Below are 25,926 nucleotides of genomic sequence, written 5' to 3' on the forward strand. Positions count from 1 at the left end.
TTGCTCCTCTCCAAGGATGGTTTTGGCTTATCTTTCCCTGTATCCACAGCATTTGCTCCTTCATGTGCTCACAATCCTGCATGTGCCTTATGCACAGAATAGTAGTGGGTGGGGGGACTCCAACTGAGGCCCCTCACCACAAGGAACTTGGCAATGGCCTTAGGATAGGAGCCATCATGTAAGGATGGATATACAAAAAACACCGTATTAAGTTAGGTTTTGGATAAAAATCCTGAAATCATGTTTTCTTTCCTCAACTTTGCTTGCATCAGCATTATGTTTCCAAAGGTGGTTGATAAATTATAAGTAGTTCAGTCCTATATGATCCATTTCAAAGACCTAGGAAACTGTTTTTCCTTCTTGCTCATTCAGGATGTTTGCTTTTTATAATTTAGCTTTTTTTTTTTAAACAGAATCAGCTTATGTATCAGGTTTCATGAGAATTTCATAAAACATGAAACGTATTTGAACCAACTATTTTCACGTACACAAAACATAGCACAAAGGTTTTTAGGCATTATCATGCTTGAAAAAATAATTGAACGGTTTGTTTCTGAACCACATGTGGATTATAAAATCCCTGTTGGGTTCATTGAAGTACTAGTGTCAAAGGTGCTTGGAACCAAGAATGGCTAACAGTTTTGTAAATTATAGTTGAGATAGTAGTAACCTTCTAGATCTATTAAGTGGCACAGTCATTACCCCATCTGCTTGGATATTTTGTGGAGGCTGCATCTGGATTCTGTGGCTCTGGAGAAGGGAACAGTGGCTGACTGGAAGCTCTTCCAGTACCTGATGGAGGTTCCTGAGAGTGTTATCTAGCTTAAGGCCCTTGCATCTATTCCCATAGGGAGCTGTGCCTGACCAACATGTGAGCAGGTGGTTGTTGTTATATTCCTTAAGCTGAAGGGGAGTGGTGTATCATCATGTGAATCATCTGGTCTAAATTAAGTTTTCTGACTAGCACTAAGAAATAAATGTAATTGCTCATAAAAAGGGATTTATTTAAAAGGTACTGAACGTACGCTGAGTGTTCTCTAATCTGCCAACTCTTGAGAGATGGTAACAGTGCAACCTGTCTTGTAACCTAATGGACTCCTTGAGTAAATTGACTAGTGCTTCCCTCTTTATTCTTTGTTTTGGCAGGACACCGGGGCCAGGACAGTTGGGAGACGATGGGGAGGTGGTTTGGGGCTGTTTTTCCCCCATGCAGCTGATAGCAAGGGGTAGGCAGGCCCACTGTCTATCAGCATCTGGGTCATCTGTCACCTGAGTACAGTGTGGTCTCCTGAAAGTTGCCATGGGAGCACCGTTAGGTCATGTTCATTTTCCTGGCATATGGTCCTAGAAGGGAGAAAATATTTATATCACCAAGAGGGAAAGATAGACTCCATACATAGACTGGACTCTGGAAGTGTTTGAATCTATTAGGCTCTTGACCTCTTTGCTTTGTGCATGCCCACCCTCCTTTCTGCCTCCTCCTCTGGCTTACTACAGGGCTTCTCTTTACCTATGGACACTTTTTCTGGGACCCCGTCTGTGCTGCCTTCTGGGGAGTCCTTCCTAAAGCTGTCTGCAAGTGTGGCCTTCCTACCTCATAGGATATTTGTAACCATTTGTCCCCTTGTCCTTCCCCACCATGGGCAGGGTCCTCCTTAAGAAGCAGACACTCTTTCTTATTTGTACCCCTGTCCTACTCTGAGCAGACACCTCAAACAGGACTAGGGTTTGCTGGGCCCTTCATCAAAGGAAGGCTGTTGACCAGATGATGTTGCAAGGAGAATAAATCTGTGTGAGAAGGATAAGGCAGAGAGTCCTAGAATCAAGAGCTAGGAAAACTGAAGGAAAGACCCACAAAAGATGAATGTGTTCGGGGCACCTGGGTGACTTGGCTGAGCATCCAAACTCTTGATTTGGGCTCGGGTTGTGATTTTTTTTTTAATTTATTATTTATTTATTTATTTATTTATTTATTTATTTATTTATGAGAGAGAGAGAGAGAGAGAGAGAGAGAGAGAGAGAGGCAGAGACACAGGCAGAGGGAGAAGCAGGCTCCATGCCAGGAGCCTGACGCGGGACTCCATCCCGGGACTCCAGGATCGTGCCCTGGGCCAAAGGCAGGCGCGAAACCGCTGAGCCACCCAGGGATCCCCTTGGATTGTGATCTTGAGGCTGTGGAATTGGGGGTCCATGCTCAGCGTGAGTCTGCTTATCCCTCTCCCTCTGCTCCTGCATGGTTCTCTTTCAAATAAATGAATAAAATCTTAAAAAAAAAAAAAAGATGAGTGTACTCATAGCCAAAACCCTGTCTCTGCACATGTGGACAGTTGGATGGAACCTTGGCATTTTTGGGTTGGCCTGTTTAGGCTGCTGTATTAAATACTAATGGGAATCTGGAATAGTTAGCCCCATTCTGGGTGTTGGGATGGTTTGCTGGGAACAGAGTGCTCTACATTCCTGCTCAGAGCCCCGTGTTTGTCAGGAATAAAGTCTTCCTTTTGGAGCTCATTTTGTTTCTTTCCTTTACTTCAGGCACAGTCCTGAGAGATCCAGAGGGCAATTGCAGAATGTCTCGATCCTTCCTCCTTGAAGTGACAAGTTTTCTAGCCTGGGTATCTGAGCTGGTGTTCCCCTATCCCCCTGTGGCTTTCCCTTTTAGTCTCAGTTGGTGTAGGAAGTTCACCCTGGTGGTCCTCTGAGTGCTGGGTGATCTCATTTGCTTGGTGTTTGTGTGAAGCCAGTACCACATGCACAGCTGTATGTCGATAGCTTCCTTTATTAACTAGACTTTGTATAGTATTAATAAGGGAACCTGGCTGTCCTAGCAAATTATGCCTTGAAGTGTTTAGGGTGCTGAAAAAGTTGACTTTGTTGCACAGCTTCTGCCCTTTTGGAAATCTGGACTTGCATACATTCCACACCTATTTCTGTGCCAGCGTGTTGTGCCACGTTTCATGCTTCTCTCCTGCTTCACTCCTGCTCAGGACCCTGCTGATGGTTGGTGTCGGCTGGACAGAGTGCTACCCACTGAGTCTGGTTCTGGAGTGGGGGACTATGTGTGGGATTCTGACCCCGAGCAAATGTCACCATCATTTACTGTAAAGAGGGGGTCTGGAGGCAGATTTCTCACTTGGAATTTTATAAGTAGATATGGCTGTTGGTGATACATAGGCTGGCTTTGGATGTTGCTTCCCTAGATGCAGCTCAACACTCTGGTGCTGACTCTGAGTGTCTTTTTGATGGGAAGTTCCCGTGGTGGTTCTGGAAATGTAGCAACATTCAAGGACAGATGAGTTTAAATTCAAATTCCTTTATCAGAGATCACTCTTTATCAAAACTTCAATAAAGTCATTTTGTCTGCTGCTTTTTGTTTAGCTGTTAGCATTCCACAGTGAGGCAGTGGTCATGTCTTTTTCTAATATCCTGACAATTAAGATTTGGAAGTGATCTACTTTAGCCACTTTATATTTACAGGGAGAGAGAGCCTTCATTGAATAAGTACATCTTGCTTTCTGATTTTTCTTTTCAATGAGAAAACCAAAGAGACATAGATTGGGGCGGGGAGGATATTTTCATATCACTTGTATTTTAAAGATTGAAAAGGCTAAGGCATCCTAAAGGCTGAAAACCTGGGGAATTTGTAGTGGAAGCCCATTCTTCCACACTGGAAGTCACAGCTCTGACAAGGGTCCTCATAGGGCTCGGTAGCATAAGGTGCTACAAGGATTGGCTGGATTCCAGGAGCATCGCTCTTGACCTTGAGAGCCTCTGCTTCTTGAGAGACACCAGCCTCCTTATGTGGGAGGCTTGGCCATGTGGGGTGAGAGACAGGAACTGTGCCTTGCAGTGTAGAGGCTCAGAGGTGCCACTGGCAAGGCATGGCTCCCCCGACAGCAGCTGAGCACAAGCATGCCTCACTCCCTCCCCCCCTTTTTAAAAAATTTTTTATTTATTTATGACAGAGAGAGAGAGAGAGAGGGGCAGAGACACAGGCAGAGGGAGAAGCAGGCTCCATGCACTGGGAGCCCGACGTGGGATTCGATCCCGGGTCCCCAGGATCGCACCCTGGGCCAAAGGCAGGTGCTAAACCGCTGCGCCACCCAGGGATCCCCTCACTCCCTCCCTTTGGTGACACTTCACTTCACCTGCTTTCTCTTTGGTGACCCTGCTTTCACAGTTTGTCCCATTGCCTTTTCTTTTAGCCAGCACTCTAAGTTCAGCATTCCTGTTTGCTCCTGTCATGTGACACTCTGGCTGTGGGGACCCTTCCCCCTCCTGTGTGGGTGCCAGCTTCCCTCTCCCACCTCTGAAAAGCACTCCTTGTGTCCTCTATAGGAGGGACAGAACATCCCCAGGACTCATTTGTAGCATCTCAGATTACCCGAACTCCTTGGTTTGTTTTTGTTTTTAAGATTTTATTTATTTATTTTGAGAGCGAGGGAGGGAGAGAGCACATTAGCGAGTGGGAGAGGCAGTGGGAGAGAGAGAAGCAGATTCTTCACTGAACAAGGCGGGGTGGGCTGGTTCCCAGGACCCCAGGATCATGACCTGAGCCAAAGGCAGATGCTTAATAGACTGAGTCCCCCAGGAGCCCCGAACTCCTTGATTTAAAAGGAGGCTATTTGATATTTTAAAAATTGTGCCTGGACACCTTGCTATTGCAACAAAACTTAGAGGTACCACTTAAAACCAATCTAAGTCAGGAATGACATCTCCAAAATGCAAGTCTCTGAGCTGACTCCTAATCCAGCTGCCATCCCACATCTTCAGCCGTCTATAGCCTGCCATCCCCTTGGTGTCAAATGCCCCAAACCAGAGTCGTTTGCCCAAAGGCTGGCCCTCTCCGGGTCTCCATGCTGCATGGGCTCTGTGCTGCCCTCCCTGCCCAGTACTCCCCGCTCCCCGTGGCCTCTCACCAGGTCTTGCACTTCCTTGGTGAAGTCGGTCTCCTTTCTACCCTCTTCCTCTGCCCTCGTCCCCACCTTGGGCCTTGCTGCCTGCTTGCTTTTCTGTCCTTGGCCTCTGGAAAAAATCTTCCTGCCCTGCGGCTTTTATGTCGTCATTGGAGGAAAACCCGGAGTTCCTCCCCTGCCCTAAATCCTGCCCTTGACTGTGTGTTCTCCAGCACTATAATTGGGGACATAGCCAGGCTCTGTAATTTTAAGGCTTCAAGTCTGCTAAAATATGGAGCGTCTCATTTTTCAGTAGGCCTGCTGTGTATACAGAGCAGTGACTGCCTTGATTCAGGAAGTCTTCAGTCTTGGTCTACGTGTTCAAGAAACTCTGGGGCCCTCCCTCTCCTTTTCCTCCAGCCCTGTCCCTCCAGACCCACCCCCTCAGATGCCTGCGGTGGTTTCTGTAGGCTCCTGGTCCAAGGCTGGCCAGGAGTCTTTGGGGTGCCATGGCTGGTGTGGAAGGGGCTGCTACATCACTGGTCCTGCTCTCAGCCTGGCAGAGGGCGGACTTCCTTCACTGCCAGAAACATTTCTGAGATTCCCACCTGCTCTGTTCTTGGTGGGAGACTGGAAGCTTTCCCAAGAATCTCTGTGTGTCCTCTTCAGATCCTCTCTGACTCCCACTAATATAAGGAACCAGGGGTTTCCATATGTTATTCCACAAATCCCATGGTCCCTCTGAGAGCCACACCCCCATTTTAACCACAGAGCCTTCACTTGGGTCTGTTTTATATCTCAGGCTTGTGTGTAAGCATTCTTGTGAAAAAGGTTCTGTTAGAACAATGAAAGATAAGAGACCACTGTTAGATGAGACAAACGGGGTGTCTGATCCTGTCATTTGAGGCTCTCTGTAATGGGTCTTCCCATGGATGGTCATCTCACTGGCCCCAGCATGATGCCTGCCCAGTTGGGGCTCCCTGTGGTGGTGGTCGAGGGGGCTCTGTAAGGACATCCCCTGTGTGAAGCTGACCCATGTGTCTTCTGCACATTTGTCTCTGACAGTACTGTCATTTAGGATCTAGGTCCTGTGCGTTGAGAACTGGGCTCTGGAGCAATCACTGTCCTTGACCCTGTCCAAGACCTCTCTACTCGTTTCTCCATTCCCAGAGCCTGGACCCCAGCTCAAGCGTGGAAATGCTGTGCACATTCCTTGAAGCAGTCCTCCTGTGGGTGGCCTCTCTGCCACCATGTCACCATTGCTGTCTGGAGCTATTCAGGAGCCCTGTGTGTTTAGTCTTTGTACCTGTAGGCTTATGGTGCCAGAGGACTAGGGAAGGATTGGGAGAAAGATGAGAGAGGGAGGGAGAGAGGAAAGTTACATTTTAGGTCCAAGTATGGGGCTCAATTGTTTTGCTAGTTGTAGGCAGAATTAAAGATGCTGTTCTCTTGCCTAATCTCAGTCAGTCTGCTATTGGTTCAAGGCTGCCACGTCTTCATCAGCCAGGCTGGATATTGAAAAGTGAAGAGGCATTCTTCCTGTAGTGATGAAATTTGTTCAAAGTTCAGCTAAGTGCTGGGCCTGGAGATAAAGAAATAGGATAGAGCCCCCACCGTGCTGTCTGGCTGGGGAAATTGATACGAGTTGGCCATCTGGTCCCCAGGGGGTCAATGCTGGCACAGCAGAGTCCCCAAGGCTGTGGTGGGGAACTTCCCATTACCTGGGTGGCACCTCTCCCAGCTAGTGGGGAGGAGGGCAGCAGCCCAGAGGTGGTCATTGAGTGAGTATAGAGAATGGTGGGTCAGGGAGGGAGGCATCTGTGATTACGATGGGCAAGGGGAGAGGAGAATAAAGCACTAGGACAAGGGACAGCATAATGCCTGCCAGGAGCTTCCAGCTGCTGGGTGGTCAGGGCAGGTGCAAGGCAGGGGTGAGTAGTGTGGAGGCTGGAGCTGTAGCAGTGTCACTGGGGCAGGGTGTTGGCAGAGGAGCTAGATTCAGACTACAGCTGAAGGCGGTGCATTCAAAGGGTCTGGGTGGGAGGGGGTGTGGTCTGGATCTGGACTAGGGACATTCTGAGATCCCCTTAGGACAGAGGTGGTGGAATGAGGGAAGTGTGTGGTGCCAGTGTGGAGAGGGGTGAGAAGATCCTAACCAAAGCAGTGGGGTGAGGGGAGCAGCTGCTTCCCAAACAGGAAGTAGAAGCATCAGTGTTTGCTGGGCAGTGGCTGGGGGGGTGACAGAGGCATAAGTTATTATTTCAACATTATGAAATGATTTGGAGATGGCAGTAAGAGGAGCAATTGAAGGTGGTGTTTGCGTTAGAGCTGCCTGTGGACATTTAAGTGTGTCTGGGTACTTGGGTACCTAAGTCTAAAACTTAAGAGGGAGGTGGGACGGGTCATACAGGTGTGGCTGGCGTCAGGGTTACCTGGGTGATGGAGAGGCAGGGCGGGGCCCTTAGGAGGGCAGCTCACAGGACTTCCAGCCTGGGCTTTAGGCCATAGTAGGCTGCCAGTGAGGACTGACAAGGGTAGGAGTATGACTGCTGTAGAGCAGGGCCCGCTGAGATCATCCTCAGGCCCAGGTGTGAGCAGGAACTGTGTGTATGGCACTTGCAGTAAGAAGCAGGGCCAAGGGCCCAGCTTGGCAACTCCAGTCCTCAGGGGCACAAGGAGAAACCAGATGCCACAAGGGAGCAGAAAGTAAATGGTCAGAGAGGCAGGAGGAGACTCAGCATTGAGCTGTCCTGGCCACCTGGGGGCAGATACCTGGGGTCACTGGGGTGCAGACTAGAATGGGCCCCTGCTCTGTGTACTAAAGGTCACAGATGAGGTGGGAATGCTGGTGCGTCATTTAAGGAAAGTGTGAAAACTCAGGAGACCTTGTCCAACTTGAGTTGAGCAACTTTCAGAATGTATATAGCCAGTTTTTACCACTAGGGACTCAAAATTCTTAGAGGCATAGTTTCTTCCTCTCTAAATGGGATAATATAAGTTTCCTTTTATAGCTTGATGTAGGGTTGAGTGAAGGCATGCATGTGGTGCACTGAATTCACCCCACGTAGTGAGGGCTGTAGAGATTCCCACTCTACTCCTGGCACTTCTGGCAGAAGGGATATGGGGCAGGGATGGTGGAGAGAGCTCTGGCCACCTCTCAGAGGCCAGACTGCCTTTTCTTAGATGTTTTCAAAGCACCTGTTCTTTTGGGGAGTGTGCTGTGGAAACAGTCCCCATCAAGAAGTGTTCATCTTCAAAGTAGACCATTAGCAGTGGCTCCATGGGGTGGCATAGACTGAGTTCAGGGCAGTAAGCTGTTGTTACATGCCCAGTGGCTCCAGCAAAGTTCTGAGGTCTTGGTGGTGGTCTTCGGATAACTGTCACAAGGAATGAAACTGATAACCCTGAAGGTGAGTGGGACTGAGCAATTAGTGGCTAGCCCCCTCATGGAGTTCTACTGGGAAGAGAACATGCTATCATAGTTGCAGAGAAAACCATGGCTCAGTGTGGCCTGCCCTCCAGGGCAGGTAAGAAATTGTGAGGTAAGAAAAACCTGACAGCAGAGGCTTTCAGAGGGGACAGGAGTGGCGAAGAGGAAAACTGAATCGTGTGATATGATATCTAAAATGCCTGTATTTCATTGAGAAATATGTTCCCCATTAGTGTTGAGAATGCCAGGATTATAGGGTCCTCTGAATTAACTATCCATCCATGACTGGGGATCTCCTATCTCCAGTGGAAAGAACCTTAACACCCCTGGAGTGGTGAGCCAACCCAGTTTTGGACATTGCTGATTAATTAAGTCCTTCCTTCCTGGAATCTGCTCCTTCATGACATCCTCCTCTTAGCCCTGGATGTGGCATACACTGCAACTCTAATCCCCCATCCAAAGACAACCCTTCAGATATTGGGAGAGGGTGGTCATTGTCTTGCTGTCTGCCCTCCTCACGGACTCAGGAACAGACATATCGGCAGCTAGGTCAGGACATGGTCTTCCTGTCTGCCTCTGCTTAGCACTATGCTGCTATTTCCACTTGGAGAAAGGCAGGCAGGCTTTCACAGCCAGCTGTTGGAGAGGGGTAGGCACCAGACCCCAGGGTGATAAGGAAGAGGAGACATTCCTGCAGCTGATATGGGAGGGATTGGTGTCCACCCTGGATGGCCATCAGAGATGGAATTTTATAGGACATCTGGGTGGCTCATTCGGTTAAGTGTCTGCCTTTGGATCAGGTCATGATCCCAGGGTCCTGGGATCAAGCCCCACATTGGGCTCCCTGCTCAGTGGGGAGTCTGTTTCTTCTTCTCCCTCTGCCCCTCCCCCTACTTATGTGTTCGCTTTCTCATGCTCTCTCTCAAATAAACGAATCTTTAAAAAAAAAAAAAGTGATGGAATTTTATTAGTGTGCTTTTGAAATCCAGCATCTGCCTATGTAGTTGCCTTGGGTTATTATTGTTGACCAGTACCTTTGAGGGTACCCCAAGTACCTTCACCATTACCCTGTTTTTCAAAGCTCTGTGAGTTCAGGTGGCTCCTGAGACACTCCCAGCACGAGAGAGGGGGTTGTCCCTGGTGCTAATTTGCAAACTCCAGATCTAGCTTTTACTTAACTGTGTAAATTTGCTGGCCTTAGAAGGCCATTCAAAATACTCAGGACCATCTGTGAAAGTTTACCTAGGGGGGTGGGAAGGCAGGGAGACCCTACTGGGCCACTGGGCCACTTTGATGTCTTTATCATGTTTTTCTTCTTGTGTTTCTTGTTTTACAAACTTGCCCCATTTGTCCCTTCAAACTGTATTTCACTGCTACCCTAGGAAGCCCACTTTTTCAGATTGAAAAGTATCAGTGTTACAAACAAATAGTACTTAGCATTACCAAAGCAGCAGTTGCCTGTGACCCTGGGCTGTGAGCTGATAGACAAGGCTCAGTGAATTGGTGAATTTAAGTTACATGTGCAGTTTTCACTCTCTGGGAGTGAAAATTGCATGCTCTTGGCTGAAGACTTGATTTCAGACGAGAAGATCCAGAATGGGTCCCTGGACCAGGGATTCTCACCCTGTCTCCCCCAGAGCCTGTAAGCCCAGGCTGGTGTCAGATGGGCAGAAGCCACTCTCCAGCTCTCTGCTTCCTCTCCCTCTCCATGCTTTGCCTTTCACCCCCCCACAGCCACTTTTTGGATTAATCTGAGGGTTGAACACTTGAAGGTCATCAGAAGTAAAAATTTGGGTCAGTGAGTCAAGCATTTAGCTGGAATTCATTTAATCGGGTTTGGTGTGATTTCTCTTTGCATGAAAACAGAAGGGCCCATAGAAAATGTCTAGATTAGAGAATGGTTTAAAATAAATGTACTTGTGGGATGCCAGCGTGGCTCAGTCAGTTAAGTGTCTCACTCTTGATTTTGGCTCAGGTCATGATCTCAGGGTTATGAGATTGAGCCTCCCATAGGGCTCTGTGCTGGGTAGAGAGCTTGCTTAAGATCTCTCTGTCCTGTACTCTCACCCTCTATATTAATGCATTAATGAATGAATGGATACATATGTGTGTACATACACATACTTGTTACTTTTAAGTTAGAGTCACATAGGCAGATCGAGTACTACTTAATTGTGCTATAGTGAGTAGGTAATTACTTAAAGTTCATACATTTTGTCTATATGATAGCCTTAACAATATTTCAGATTTTTTTTGCTATTTATTTATATTATTAATTCATGCCAGAGATAGCAAACTTTTTCTGTGTAGGGCCAGTAAGTAGATATTTTAGGTGTTGCAGACTAAACACTTGATCTTAGCCAAAAGGCTGAGAAGTGATAGGTATTGCAGACTAAGACAAAATTGATGATATTGAGTGGGCACTTTTGTGATGCTGGAGAAAGCCAATTTGTATAGACTTTTTTTTTTTTAGATTTTATTTATTCATGATAGACAGAGAGAGAGAGAGAGAGAGAGAGAGAGAGAGGCAGAGGGAGAAGCAGGCTCCATGCCGGGAGCCCGACGCGGGACTTGATCCCGGGACTCCAAGATCATGCCCTGGGCCAAAGGCAGGCGCTGAACCGCTGAGCCATGCAGGGATCCACTGTATAGACTTTATATTGACTAAGTTCACATATAATAAATGAGTACAAGATTCTTATAACTCAGGTCTCGTAATGATATGAACAGAATTTTGGTGTGTGTGGGGGAAATAGCATTTCTCTTGAGGTTAAACATTAGTGTTTTCTACCATCAGATTGACAATATTATCTGCACAAAACTGTCTTTAGCTTGTACGCTGTTCAAAAGCAGGTGGTGAGCTGGATTGGCTGTAGTTGGCCGACTTTGATGTATAAAAATGTCTTGCTTAGAAAGTTCATCCCACCTCACAAATGGGGCCATGCTGTCTGGTCTTACACAAATACAATTTTGTCTAAACATAATGGTCCTTTAGTGTTTTATGATACTTTGATTTTAAACTATTGCTCTGTGTATTTGTGTGATTTAACAAGTAAGTCTTGGCAACTTCCCATTGTTAACAAAAATGAATTTAAGGAAGTCGGTGCCCCACTGTGCCCACTTAGACGTTTTAGAGTGGGCTGGGCTGGGGGTCATGCACTGAGCTCTTCCTTCTATATGTACAGTTGGCTCCCTGCATGTTTTCTCTATGTAGGCCCCGTGCTGGTCCCGCATGTGTGCTTGGGCCTCCGCCCTGCCTCTGGGACCACAGTCGCCTGCCCGCCTGCCTGAGGAGCTGTCCTGAGCACTGACTCCCTGCTGGGGGCAGAGTGAGTCTGCCCTTGCATCCTGGTGAGGATCAAAGCAGGAGGAGGAGGGAAGGCCTTGTTCCCACACTTCTGTCTGCTTTGGCTGCACTGAGGCTGCATCACACCAGGCCAGTCGAGACACACGAATTCTGCTAGCAGTCCTGGCCCCAATACAAATGCCCAGGAAATATTCCTTTTTCCCCTTAGTTCAGCTAAAATAGTATAATTCTTCAAATGGAATCTTTTCTAGAAATAACCATAAAAAAGGAAAGAAAAACAAAAGTAGAGAAAGGTAAACTTGCAGAATCAGAGGAGAGCTTGATTAAAATGTTTTCACGTGACTAAAACCTGACACGGCCTTGGTTTCCCCTAAGTACCGGCCCCTCACCCTCCTTGCCCTGTCTTGTTGAGAAGCCTAGGCTTCTGCTCACACTGCCTTCTTGCTGCCTCAGGCTGAGCCTCCAGGCTGCGCCTCCAGGTCAGGCTGGTCTGTCCACACTATATAGCCAGCATCAACCCCCCGCCTCTCACCACATCAAGGAGGGGGCTCTGGCCTATGGAGTCTTTGGAAACTTCCCATCATTCACACTTGCTATGGACCAAGGACTCCAGGGTCTCCAGCTTTCATGGCATCCCCATCTGTCAGCATGTCAAACTGTTGTTCTGGGTTTGTCCACTGTCACATCTGGTCTACTCCTCATGATTGCCATGCTGTTCTCAGATGGGTAGCTAAGCTATTTATCTCCTTCTGGCAGTGGTCTCCAGTACTTCTCTAGGAAGGGGAATCTGGAATTTACCCCAATCTGATCTGGTGGAAGGTGGAAGCAAGGTGCCTCTCCTCCTTCTTGGGCTGGTGCCAGAGAAGGCCAGTGGGTAGTTGGGGACTTTTATTGCTCCTCAGTTGAAACAGGTAAAGAAAACTACAAGACACAGAGAAGGATATGATATATGATGGGAAGTCAGTCTACTTGGAAGGCACCGTAATCCTAAATGTGTGTGCAAGAAACAACAAAGATGTGGAGCAAGTGAAACAAAAACTGATAAAATCAAAGGGAGAGATAGACAATCCATGGTTAACATGAAACTTCATTACCCTTCCCTCAAAATAAAAATCAGCAAGGATACAGAAGAAGGCAATGATACTGTCAAACATTTATAGACCACTATAACCAATAATCGCAAAATATACAAGCTTTACAAAGGCCTATGAAACATACACCAAGACCATATACTGGGCCATAAATCAAGTCTTAACAAACTTAGAGGAACTGAAATCATACAGAGAATGTTCTCGCAACCACAGTGGAATCAAACTAGAAATCAGTGACAGAGGGAAAATGGAAGAATCCCTAAACCCTTGGAAACCAAACAACACCCTTCTACATGGTCCGTGAATCACAGGCAAGTCTTAAGGGAAATAAAAAAATATACATGTGCTGAATTGAGTAAAAATGAAAATGCAGTATATCACAACTTGTGGGATGCAATAAAAGCAATGCAAAAGGTGGGGTACCTGGCTGGCTCAGTTGGTTAAGCATCTGCCTTTGGCCCAGGTCATGATCCTGGAGTCCCAGGATCGAGATCCGTGTCGGACTCCCTGCTCAGTGGGGAGTCTGCTTCTCCCTCTCCTTCTGTTCCTCCCCTTGTTCATGCTTACTCATGCTCTCTCTTTCACTCCTTCTCTCAAATAAAGAAATCTTTTTTTTTTTTTATAAATATTTTTTTTTTAAAAGTGTGATAGGGAACCTTACTGAACTAAATGTTGACATTAGGAAGAAAAGTCTCAAGTGAATATTCTATGTCCTACCTCCAAAAACTTAAGAGCAAAATGAATGTAAAGCAGAAGGGAGGAAATAATAAAAATTACAAAATAAAAAAAATAATTGAATGGACCAGTTGTCCCTCAGTAGGTGGGTACTTATGCAGTCTGTGGTGTGTCGCTACCATGGCATACTGCTCAGCAATAAAAAAACGAATGAACCATGGGCACACACAACTTGGATGGATCTCAAGGGCATTATGCTGATTATAAAAAGCCAATCCTAAAAGCTCACAGGCTGTAGATAACATTCTTGAAACAACACAATCACGGAGATGAAAAACGGGTTGCTGGGGGTTAGAGGTGCTGGTGTTGGGGTAGAGGTGTGGATGCATCCCTGAAGGGGTAGTACATGGGGATCTTTGTAGCAGTGGTGTAGTTCTTTATCTTGATTGTGGTGGTCATTACACAGATCCACATATGTGATGGAATAATACAGGACTCTCCACACATGTCATACCGATGTGAAATCCATAGTTTTGGTATTGTGCTGTCGTTATGGAAACCGTAACCATTGGGGGAAACTGGTACTACCTTGTAATTTTCTGTGTATTTATATTTCAGAATAAAAAGAGCAAAAAAGAGCTGTTAACTCTTTAGACCCCTCCTAGCTCCCTACCTGCACCCAAACCATCCACAAGCAGCATGGGCTACCGCATTGATGAATTTATCGTGTCTGATAAAGGCACATCATTGTCTTCAGGCTGTCTGTGCTGATTAGACCTATCTTGAGGTTCTTCTACACTTTAAACTCCTATGGGTGAGCTGGCTGGAATCCAGCACATGATGCACAATTGAGAGAACCCAGGCAAGGCTTACCAACAGAGGGCATGCTGTGACTTTATTTGAAGAGTTCACGATACAGAAGAACAGAGTTATGCTAAGTGTGGGCCCTGAGGCCAGAACCGCTGCCAGGGTCTGGAGGACATGTATCTGGAGTGAGATTGGGACTTGTATAAGGAAATCTGGTTACTGTCCAGAGAGGTAGACAGGCTGTGGCTCTCCCACTGTTCAAACACACATCAGGTGCTGAGCAGAGACTCAGTGAACATCCATCAGGGATCCTATCAAGGTGGTGACTGCAGTGGCAGAAATGAGGACTCCATGGCTTTTTTCTTTTCTTTTTTTTCCCAAAAACAAAAGGTTTTACTGAGAGACAAAGTATGGCCAGTACACCACCACTCCGCTATCCCTAAGGAGGGCAATGCTGCCCTGCACAAGGCCCTTCCACCCCCTTCCCTTCCACTGCCTGCTTATTGAACAGTCTCCATCCCTGGAGCTTTTTTTTTTTCTTTTCTTTTTTTTTTACCATGGCTTTTTTCAATGGTATACCAAGTTGTGATTAATGAAGTCCATCACTAGGTGGATAGAGTCAGGGGGGACCAAACTTTAAGATGGGTCATTGATCAATCTCCACTATTTTGAGAAAATCAAAGCATAATTTTCTGGGATTATTTTTGGTCTCATTAGGATACTGGCTCCAGGCTAAGAATGGCAGGATTCGAGGATGACATGCTTGGGGGTTTTTGTTTGTTTGTTTGTTTGTTTGTTTGTTTTTGTTTTTGTTTTTTTAAAGATTTGATTCATTTATTCATGAGAAACACAGAGAAGAGGCAGAGACATAGGCAGAGGGAGAAGCAGGCTCCATCCCAGAACTCTAGGATCATGCCCTGAGTCAAAAGCAGATGCTCAACCGCTGAGCTACCCAGGGATCCCAGGATGACATGCTTGTTAACGTACCCCTGGAATGGAGAGCAATAATGAATCAGAACAGGCAGGTCTTGGGCAGAGGCCTGGTTCTGATGGTGGTGATGGGGGTGCAGCTCTATACATCCCTGTGAAGCCTTGGACTTCAACAAAGAGAAGGCTGCAGAATGTTCTCTGCTGCCTCTGGCTTCATGTAGCCTACATTTAAATAATAAGCCCTTTCATTATGTTGCCCCAACAAGCACTATTTCTACAGATCAAAGCAGATTCCTCGATGACACACATAGAGCTGTGGGCATGGGGAGGAGTTGGCCTGAAATGTTAGGCCGGTTTGTAGGGCCCCTGAGAAAGGAAAAATATTCTGCATCTTGAGTACATCCAATTTGGCCACATTCCAATTATAGTGGTAAGGTTGTGCATTGAGGCAACAGTATCCAATCATATTTATATTTGTCAGCACGCAGAGCAGCCGAGTTTAGTTTCCATCAACATTTCATCTTTTCGGAATGACTCCCAGAACTGTAAAGGCTATAACTGGAGGTAGTTGCTAGAACAAAGATTATCTGTTGCTGTATCAGGCATATCCTCATCAGCAGAATTTGGCATTACTCGAGGTAGGGCCTTTGGAGACAGGTGTACTTGGACAGAAGGGACCTCTCGGTGCCAATTCGACTTGGAGACATTGCGGGTCTTGTTGATTAAATCAAGTTAATGTGTCTGAGGTAATATATTTGACAGCGCTGCTGCAGCCAGGCCTGCTCTCTCGTGAGTTCTATTGACTGAGTGGTACCCCATGACGTAAGCAGGGAGGGAGTGTAGGAGGAGGGAGGATTATACAAAGGACAGAAGGGCTGTTTGGCTAGAGAGTAGCTTTCAGGGAAGCAGCTGAAAGTGTCCCCGTCCCAACTCCAGCCCCTGGTTACTCCGTGTGGTATTCCTGTCACCAGGCCCCATGTGAGTGGGGCACAGAATGCTTAGTTCCATGCCCCTTCCCTTGGCCTCTGTGTCCCCTCACTGTCTTTAAGGCTGACTTGTCCTTACCAAAAGGAAGTTTGTTTGGTAGGTTCTGTTTAGTTTCTTTTCCTGTTAGTGTTGCTTTTCAGAAGGAAATTATTCTAAGAAATATTGCTGTAAGTTTATTGTTTTGCTTTCCATTTTAGCAGTCAGAAATCTGAAACAAGATATAGATATGTGTGTGTTTATTCATTCCAAATAGCATGGGAAGTTAATTGGGTAGTCAGTAAAATGTAGAACTAGCCCCAGGACATTAGGATAGTAGGGAAGTTGTTATATGGATGAAGTTCTGGGTCCAAGGTCTCCCAAAACCTTTTTAAAGTTTAACCTTTTTAAAGTTGGCATTTGATCTCATGTGCCTCTTTATGGAGCACAATTGAAATCCAACCTCAGAATTGAATTGAGCTAAATCTCCACAGTATTCCCCTTAAGAATTCTGAGAAATTAATGCCTTTCTTTTAAGTACATAGATTAGAGATCTCCAGATAACAATAGTCTATGCTTATAAAGGATCCTTTACTAGTGCGCTAGCCGGAGGGAGAGGTAGGAGATCTGTGCTAGCATCCAAAGGTTCCCAGGAAATATCCACGCTTGCCAGTCCAGTCCTCACCAGCCCCACATCAAAGCTGTTTCACAAATGGGAACTTGGATCCCAGTTTATAATGCTGGAATTAAAAGGCTGATGTACTATGGATAGAGCTATGTATAATGAGGCTGACTTAATGGGGTTCCCACAGTCCTTTGTAGAGTTAGTAGCATCCTTGCCTTTTTATGAAGAGAGATGCCCTGTGAAAATTAGAAGGATCAGAGCTGGAGCCCAAACAGGAAGTAAAACCCATCATGATTTCTGTGCTCAATGCGCTTTCATCCCACGGATGCTAAGGCGGGTAAATAGGTAGGGGTGGAGGTGCCTTGATCTCTTTTATAGACCCCATCTCAATTTATTTTTATTTCTAAGGATTTAGAAAATTAGCCTTTGTTTTTTTGAATTCTAAGAAAAATAATAGGCAACTGTTTCACACTCATATTTCCTAAAAATAAAAACAGGAAGTTAAAGGAAAGGCCACACAGCTTCATTGAGTATTCTGTATTAGGTTTCTTGGCTTTGACATTTACTATTTTACCTGCTATAAATATATGTGGTGCTTCCTGAATGATCATCTTTGTCCCAGATTAAATTGGCTGAAAAAGAATTATGCTGGAAAAATATCCACTCTGCCTTAAAGCACTTTTTTGGGTTTGTTTTCAAAAGTTTGATTTTTTTCCCTCAAAGAAAAAAATGACATATTTAGAAAAGAATTTTTTAAAAGATTTTATTTATTTTTTCATGAGAGGCAGAGGCAGAGGGAGTAGGACACAGGACTCGATCCCAGGACCCCAGGATCATGGCCTGAGCCAAAGGCAGATGTTTAACCTACTGAACCACCCAGGTGCCTTAGAAAAGAAAATTCTTGAGTGTTAGATTTGTGTGAGTTACTTTGTAAAGGGAGAAATGTGTAAGTTGTCAAAGGTAGTATATAGAACCTCATAGTTCCTAAGGGCATCTGTATTGCAGGAGACATGTTACTATATTTAAAAAAAAAAAAACATGAAGTGTATCTGGAAAAACAGTGAAGAGGAGGAAGAGAGTGCTGGTTAATTTTATATGTCAACTCTGTGCTGGTTAATTTTATACGTCAACTTGGCAAGGCCACAGTGCCCAGGTATGTGGTCAGACATCATCCTGGATGTTTCTGTGAGGGTGTTTGTGAATGAGATTAATATTTAAGTCAGTGGACTTGAAGAAAGCAGATTATCATCCATAATGTGGGTGGTCCTCATCCTATCCATTAAAAGCTGGATAGAATGAGAGACTCATCTCCTTCAAGCAAGAGGGAATTCTGCTGCACTTGGCCTTTGGATTTGAATTGGAGCATTGATTCTTTTTAGGTCCTCAGACCACTAGCCCACCCTGCAAATTCTGAATTTGCAGTCTTCTACCATTGCATGAACCAATTCCTTAAAATAATTTGTGTGTGTGTGTGTGTGTGTGTGTGTGTATCCATCCATCCATCCTTTGGTTCTGTTTCTCAGGAGAACCCTAATACATTTCCCTTTAGAGAAATCCACCAGCAGAGAAATCTATGAGCAAGTACTTAATTGCATGATGTTTTCCTTGATACCCTGGTTGGGCCATATGCTATCACATATATACTTTTCCTGCTTCTAGAGAGGAAAGTTCAGGGTGCTCAGGATTAACAGCCTGTTGAGTCAAGAAGAATATCTAATGGGGGGGTTGGGCACCTGGGTGGCTCAGTTGGTTAAGCATCTGCCTTTTGCTCAAGTTGTGGTCCTGGGATTGAGCCCCGAGTCAGGCTCCCTGCTCAGTGGAGAGCCTGTTTCTCCCTCTTTCTCTGCTACTCCCCCTGCTTGTGCTCTGTCAAATAAAGTCTTAAAAAAAATCTTTTTCATCTACCTAGTGTGAGCAAAAGAGAACACTCTTGAAGTTTCCAGATGCTGAAAAGCTTATGAGTCAATCTGGGCTAAGGTTCAGAAGACCTAGGAGTCCTGCCTCTCACTGGGGACTTGGGTGGAGGTAATGAAACAGGGCTGGTGTGTCGGCATGAAGGTGAGTTCCTGCTGAGTGCTGTGGAGGAAGGCATGCAAAGGAACAATGTGCTTGTTCTCAAAGCTTGCTCTCTCTCCCCTTTAAATAGTGTTTTGTGATATTGCCAGTGCTTAGTGTTTCAAAAACAGTTCTTCTTAAAATAAGAATGTTTATGGAAAAAGATCATGCTTCTGATCTCTTCCAGTTATCTCCATGATGAAAACTGGGCACTTCGTGGCACAAACCCAAGTTTAATTGTTCAGGGCAAGAGGAGGGGTTCCAGTATAGCTGTAGCAAATTAAATCTCCATGCAAAACATAAAATTGTTTTAAAGTCTTTTTATGGGCTTCTGGCACATAATAGGTGTTCATTAAATATGTCACTTCAATGAGAAATTCTCTGGCTGTTCTCTGAGAGATAGATCCATGTATTGATTTCCACAGTACTGTCCTTAAATATTAGAGCAGGTGAGGTGTTACCCTGGAAGAAAGGCTCCTGACCATAGTCTTCTCTAAGGAGAGATGCAGGTTTGTAGGGTCACTACCAGAAGCTGACACAGGCTTCTTGTCTTGTGTCCCCACACATGCTTCTTGTTGCGAGGCTACACCCAGCCTGCTCATGGTTGTTGTTGGTAAAGAGCATCCCCTGCTTGCTGATTGTGTGTTAACTTTCCTTTTTACTTCTCCTTGTTTGTTTCTCATCTAATTGCATCTGGTTCATGGGTAAATGCTTTATTGGTTGGGTCCAAAGCCCAGGCATCTCTGGGCCCCATGAATCAGGTTGCGTCTCAAGTCAGCTCTTGCTGTGAGGTGCCAGGGCACCTGAGTCACTTGGAGGTTGGGTGGCTGTAGACGCCACAGTGCCTGGTCACAGTAACTGGCTCCCCCAGTGCCTCTGGATGTGGAAAAGTTTTGGCAAGCTGAAAAGTTGGCCACAGATCGAAAAAACCAAGGAGAGCCAACCAGGGTTGTGGAGCAGTAAATGTGTTTCGGAGGAAACCTAAAAACCAGGTGAGTGTGGGTGGACAAGTTGGGGCTTGGCAGCCAAGCGTGCTTGCCCCTTTCCTGCTGAACCTCTCAGACATGTCTCCTCCTACCTTAGCATCTTCCCCAGGCATTTCTTTGAACAGAGTGGTAGGTACTTTTCCAGGTACATGTAAACCTCTGAATAGAAATTTTATAGACAATTTTAACTTAAAAATAGACAAAGAACAGTATCTTCACAAGTTGGTATTTCCTAAAGTGTCGGGCAAAATAGCCTTCTAGTTTTCTCATCTCTAAAACTCGATTAATAATACTATTAACCAAGTGTCCTCACGAGGCTGCAATGAAGCCAGTGCTTGTAGATTATCTGTGTTGTATATATTAGAACAAAAGTAGAGTTACTAAGGCAGACTTTTACTTTACTTGACACTTTATAACTTAATTTTTTTCCATGCTCATCCTGCTTTCCTCTTCCTTTATCTTTTCACTTTGGTCGACAGACATTCATTTTGTTCCTATTGAACCAGGACCAGGTTATATAGTGGTGAGTGGCCCTGCCTCATGGAACTTTCTGTTCTGGCCAAGGTGATAGACTAGAACATGTAAGGGGTGTGTGTAGTGATGATAGCTGGTCATGATTGTTGTGAAGAAAGATAAAGCAGGGTATGGGGTTGGCGGGTAGTGGAGGTGAGGTGGGCAGGCTCTGTATTATATAGCATGAACACGGAAGGCCTTTCGGAAGAGGTGATGTTTCACCAAAAGAATGGAGCAAACTGGAGATTAATCACCCAAAATTTTTAAAAAACAGATGGCTTAAGGCGTTTGAAATCAATTCCGGATCCTCAGCAACCAGCAATGCTGCTGCTAACATATTAGCTCAGAGATGTTTATCATGAAATGTTTTTAGGTCCTGGAAACCATTTCTGTGTTTTTGTGTGTGTGTGTGTGTGTGTGTGTGTGTGTGTGTGTGTGTGTGTTTGATGAGTAGGGGCAAAGTGCCTTTTTCCTCAGCATGGGTTACGCTTTATCTTATGAAGACACCACTGAAAGAAGAACTTCTCGGAGGCATGATTTGGCAGCACTTACGTAGTAGGTAGAGGGTTTGGGTGATGTTACTGTTTGGTATTCTCTCAAGTAAAGGTTGAAATGAACTCCTGTTGCTTCTTTGACTTGTAGAAATAGGTAAAAACTTTATGTATTTGTCTTTTTAAAAAATCTACTTTGATGTTAAAAAAATAGTTTAAAAGGAATTTTATGCCTGTAAGACTATCAGAATATGGAGCTGACTTCTTGGAAGGAGCTGCTGGGAGCTGGATACCTGGGAAGGGCCCTCCATGTGCAATGGGGGCTTGCTCTTTGGAGTGCAACCAGTGGGAAATCTGTCTGGAATCTCTGTGTCATGGCTGGCTGTTCCTCCTGGAGTAATAAGTTCTGGAACTAAATCTTGTAGGTGTCGTTAGAAGAAATCCCTTTCAAGGTACATTTCCCTAGGCAGTCATTCTACCCTATTTCCTCTTCAGACGTTCCTGCTAATCCCCTGTTGTTGGTCTTATCACAAATTAGCATTGCTTACCACCCTAGACTGTACTTCTGGCCCAAGTTCTTAGTGGCATTTTGGCTGTTTTTATTTCACATCTGTGTGTTTATTACTCACAGTTTTCTGTTTCTTTGCACCAGCTCCTGTCATTTGTACTTCAGGGTTGTGATATTTCATTTAAAAAACTGACCCAGGCAGCCCCAAAGCAACTTTCAACACGTATGTGGTGGTGGGTGAGTTTCAACTTTGGTGCAGTTCACAGAGAATGGCTGTCTTAGAAGCAGAGCATTTTTTCAGATGTTGGTTCATTGTTTTCTTTAGAGTCACATTAATGAGCAACTGGAGGACAACTCCAGCCCCCCCACCCCGCCCCCGCCTGCCCCAGCCCTGCCCTGTGTTCTCAATCCAGCAGCAGGAAGGGAGAGCAGCAGACGGGCTGGAATGTTCATTAAGGGAGATTTCAGGTTCTTCTCTTTCAGGATGAAGTGGGTTGTTTTTAACTTGGACTTGAGGATCTCTCTCCATGATTATTGTTTCAAAACATTATAGTCAAGGCTTATAGTGGAACAACCAAAGGTAAAAGAGAGTGTTGTTTTGTTTTGCTAACTGTGAGATGGATTCCTAACAGTTGAGTGTGGATGTATTTGCTTGTGCGCTGGTGTCTCCACTACACCCAGTGTGTTTTGGTGTAATATTTATTAGGTGTTGCAGGAGACACCTAATAAATGGCACAAAGAAGTGAGTAATGCCACTGCATACTTGCTTCATGTTTCTCTTTGTTTTTTTTTTTTCTTTTTTTTTTCATCTTTTTTTTTCATGTTTCTCTTTGAGTGTCAAATGCTGACTCCCTTAGGCCTTCTGTTCCTTTTTTTTTTTTTCCCCTTCATTTATGGGGAAATCCATATAGAAGTTGCAGGGAAGAATTGTTATCTAGGGCCTGGAAAGTCAGTGCAGCCCATGACATAGGGACTCCAGTGTTGACTCATACCATCTCACAGAGCTGATCCCTCCCTGCCCCAAGCTCTCTCCTGGGAACAGCCTTCAGCCTGGTCCCCTTGTTCTCTGCCTTTGGGGAACAGAGTGACACTGGAGGGGGGAGGGGCATCTCCATGGGGACAGAGGGCACAGGAAAATATGGGCGAGGAAAAGGCAAGCCCCTGGTAGAACACAGCCCCTTGCACTGGTGAGGTCTAAGGTCTAGAGGCACTGACTAGGGTGGGAGAGCCTTTCCCTTCCCTTTACTCTCTTCAAGATGGTTTCAGAACACAACAGCCAAAGGCTTATATGAGAACAACCAAAGGTAGAAGAGAATATCATTTTGTTTTCTTTGGCTTACCGTGAGATAGATTCCTAACAGGTTAAATTTTCTAATTTTAAAACCAAGGATAAAGGCCTTCAACATTTATCCCCACAAATATAGAAGGCAAAAGGGGAGAGAGCCAGAACACGGTAAAGCAGAAACCCTAAGTTCGGAAAGGGAAGTAACTTGCGGGAGCTGGCCCTCTACTGGTAGCTTTATACATCCTGCTTCTTAGCTCCCTATGGTGACTTGTCAGCTCCCAGCACAAGCAGAGTCTGGGGAGACTTGCTGCACAAAGTGGGTATTCCTGAGCTAGGCCTGGAGCAAACAAAAAGGATGTGGAGAGTGATACTTGAGTTTGATGAGTATTTCAAATTTGTTCATTTACTGAGCAAATTATCAATTGAAAACTGACAATTCGCCAGGCACCATGTTTAGCTCTGTGAGTGCAAAGATGCCTGAGACAAGAAGCTTCCAACTGACTTGCTGAGGAGAGTGTACTTGTTATGCCATTGTTTCCTTTTAGTTTTGTAGAATATTTCTTTTTTCTGTTTTGTTAGGTGAAAACATAGATATTTCAAAACTACCCTTGAGGTCACATTGACACACAATGAACTGTGCATATTTAAAATGTACAAACTAATATGTTTTGCCTTGTGTGTATACTAGTGACACCATCACCACTCAGGAGAGTGAAATGTGTCCCTCACCCCCAAAACTTTCCTTGTGTTAATTCTTATCTCCAACCCACCATCCCTTCCCTAGGCAACCACTGATATCTTTTCTGTCACCATAGATTAGTTTGTATTCTCTCTAAGTTTATATAAATTGGATTAGATAGTATGTCTTCTTTTATTGTCTGGCTTCTTTCACTCAGTGTAATTATTTTGAAATTCATCCATGGTGCATGTATTTAGTAGCAATCCTGTACAATCTGCCACAATTTGTTTATCCAGTCCCATGTTGGTGGACTTTGGGTGTTTTCAGTTTTCAACTATTCAAAATAAGGCTGGTGTGAACATTTGTGTACAAGCATTTTTGTTGACATACATTTCTTTGTGGTAAATACTTAGGAGGAAATTACTGAATCATAAAATATAGATATATGTTTGATGCTACCAACTTTCCCAAAATATTTTACAATTTTACATCCTCATCACTATTGTATAGAATCCAGTTCATCCACATCCTTTCCAATACTTGATACAATTAGTCTGCTCAATTGCTGCCATTCTAATATGTGAATAGTGGTATTCCTTTGGGATTTTAATTTGCATTTACCTAATGACTAATGATGTTGAACATCTTTTTATGTGCTTATCTTCCATCTGCCTATCTTGTCTGGGTGAAATGCTTGTTCACGTCTTTGGCCAATTTTTAATGGGATTGTTTGTTTTCTGTTACTTTATTTTATTAATTATGTTATTTCTTATTTCTCTTTTTTCATAGTTTTGAGAGTTCTTTGTATGTTGCAGATACAAGTCTTTTGTCAAATATGTTATTTGCAGGTATTTTACCCAGGCTGTGGCCTTTTAATTTTCTTAATGGTATTTTTCAAAGGAGGCATTTTTAATTTTGAAGTCTGATTTATCAGTTTTTTTCCTTTTATCAACTGTACATTTAGTGTCATATCTAAGAATTTTTAACCTAACTCAAGGTCCCAAAGATTTACTTCAACATTTCCTTCTAAGTTTATAGCTTTAGGTTTTAAATTTACGATCTATTTTGAGTTAGCCTTTGCATTTGATATGGATCAAAGTTCTTTTCTTTCTTATGTATAAACAATGGTTCCAGAACCATTTGTTGGGAAAAAATAACTACTATATTTTTCTCTATTGAATTATCTCTGAACCTTTATTAAAAATCAGTTGTCCAAAAAAAATCAGTTGTCCATATACATGTAGGCCTATTTCTAGACTTTCTATTCTATTCCATTGATTATTTGTGTATCTTAATGCCAATACCACACTGTCTTGATTACTGTAGTTTTATAGTAAGTGTTGTAGTTAGGTAGTGTAAGTCTCCAGATTTTGTGTTTCTCTTTCAAAGGGCCTGTATTAGATTTTTGGCATTTCCACATGATTTCTAGATTTGGCCTGTCACTTTCTAGAGGAAAAAAATCCTGCTGGGATTTAATTGGGAATGCATGGAATCTTTATTTATTTATTTTTTTAAAATTTTTTATTTATTTATGATAGCCACAGAGAGAGAGAGAGAGAGAGGCAGAGACACAGGCAGAGGAACAAGCAGGCTCCATGCACCAGGAGCCCGATGTGGGATTCGATCCTGGGTCTTCAGGATCGCGCCCTGGGCCAAAGGCAGGCGCCAAACCGCTGCGCCACCCAGGGATCCCTGCATGGAATCTTTAGATCAACTTGGGGACAACTGACATCTTTTAAATACTCAGTCTTTTAATCCATGAGCATGGTTTATTTTTTCGCTTATTTAGGTCATTATATAAGCAATATTTTGTAGTCTATCCCTAAGTATTTCTTTTTTTTTTTTTTTTTTAGAGATTTTATTTATTGAGACACAGAGAGAAAGGCAGAGACCTAGGCAGAGGGAGACATAGGCTCTCTGCAGGGAGCCTGATGTGTGGGACTCACTCCTAGGACACCGGGATCGACCTGAGCCAAAGGCAGATGCTCAACCACTGAGCCACCCAGGTGCCCCAGTATTTCATGTTTTTGATGTATTTTAAAATTTCATTTTTTAATTGCTCACTAGTATTACATAGACCTATTGACCTAGTATTCTGCCGCCTTGTTCTAGTCACTTATTAGTTCTACCAGCCTTTTGTAGATCCCATAGGATTTTCTACTGAGATGATCAATTTGTTTGTGAATAAAGACATTTTAGGTTTTCCCTTTCCAGTGTAGATGCCTTTTAATCTTTTCCTTTCCTTATTGCACTGTCTGTAAAGTTGAATAATGTTGAATAGGAGTGGTAAGAGTAGACATCCTTCTCTTGTTTCCTGCCTTAAGAGGAGAGCATTCAGTCTTTAACCATAACCATGGTTAAAGTCTTTAACAGATAACCATAGTGTTATCTGTAGGTTTTTTTTTTTTTTTTGGTAGAAATCCTTTATTGAGTTGAGGAAGTCCTTCTATTCCATGTTTGCTGAGAGTTTATATCAGCAATACACATTAGATTTTGTTCAGTAATTTTTCTGCATATAGGGATCTTTCTAAAAATTTTGTTAAAGTGGTAAATTACATTGATTTATTTTTAAATTATTAAACTGGGTTAAACTCGGTCATGACGTATTTTCCTTTCTTTTTTGGTAAGATTTTATTTTTAAGTAATCTCTACACCCATCATGGGGCTTGAACTCACAACTGCAAGGTCA

General features: G+C 44.2%; 1 protein-coding gene across 12 annotated transcripts in view; it reads left to right on the forward strand.

The window, feature by feature from the left end:
* The window catches only part of FHOD3 (formin homology 2 domain containing 3), a 462,694-nt gene that overhangs the window by 222,889 nt on the left and 213,879 nt on the right, over positions 1-25,926 (forward strand). The window contains exon 1 of one of the 12 annotated variants that reach the window (XM_041743166.1): positions 20,793-20,829. The exons of 10 other annotated variants lie outside the window; for them this stretch is intronic. In XM_041743166.1, the coding sequence (XP_041599100.1) occupies positions 20,808-20,829 (22 nt within the window). In that variant the 5' untranslated portion in view covers positions 20,793-20,807. Of the gene's footprint in view, positions 1-20,792; positions 20,830-21,747; positions 21,854-25,926 lie in introns of those variants that run through there. One more of the 12 variants, XM_041743192.1, reaches the window with a different exon arrangement.

This window comes from Vulpes lagopus, chromosome 1 (genome assembly GCF_018345385.1).
Source record: "Vulpes lagopus strain Blue_001 chromosome 1, ASM1834538v1, whole genome shotgun sequence".
Classification (NCBI taxonomy): Eukaryota; Metazoa; Chordata; class Mammalia; order Carnivora; family Canidae; genus Vulpes; species Vulpes lagopus.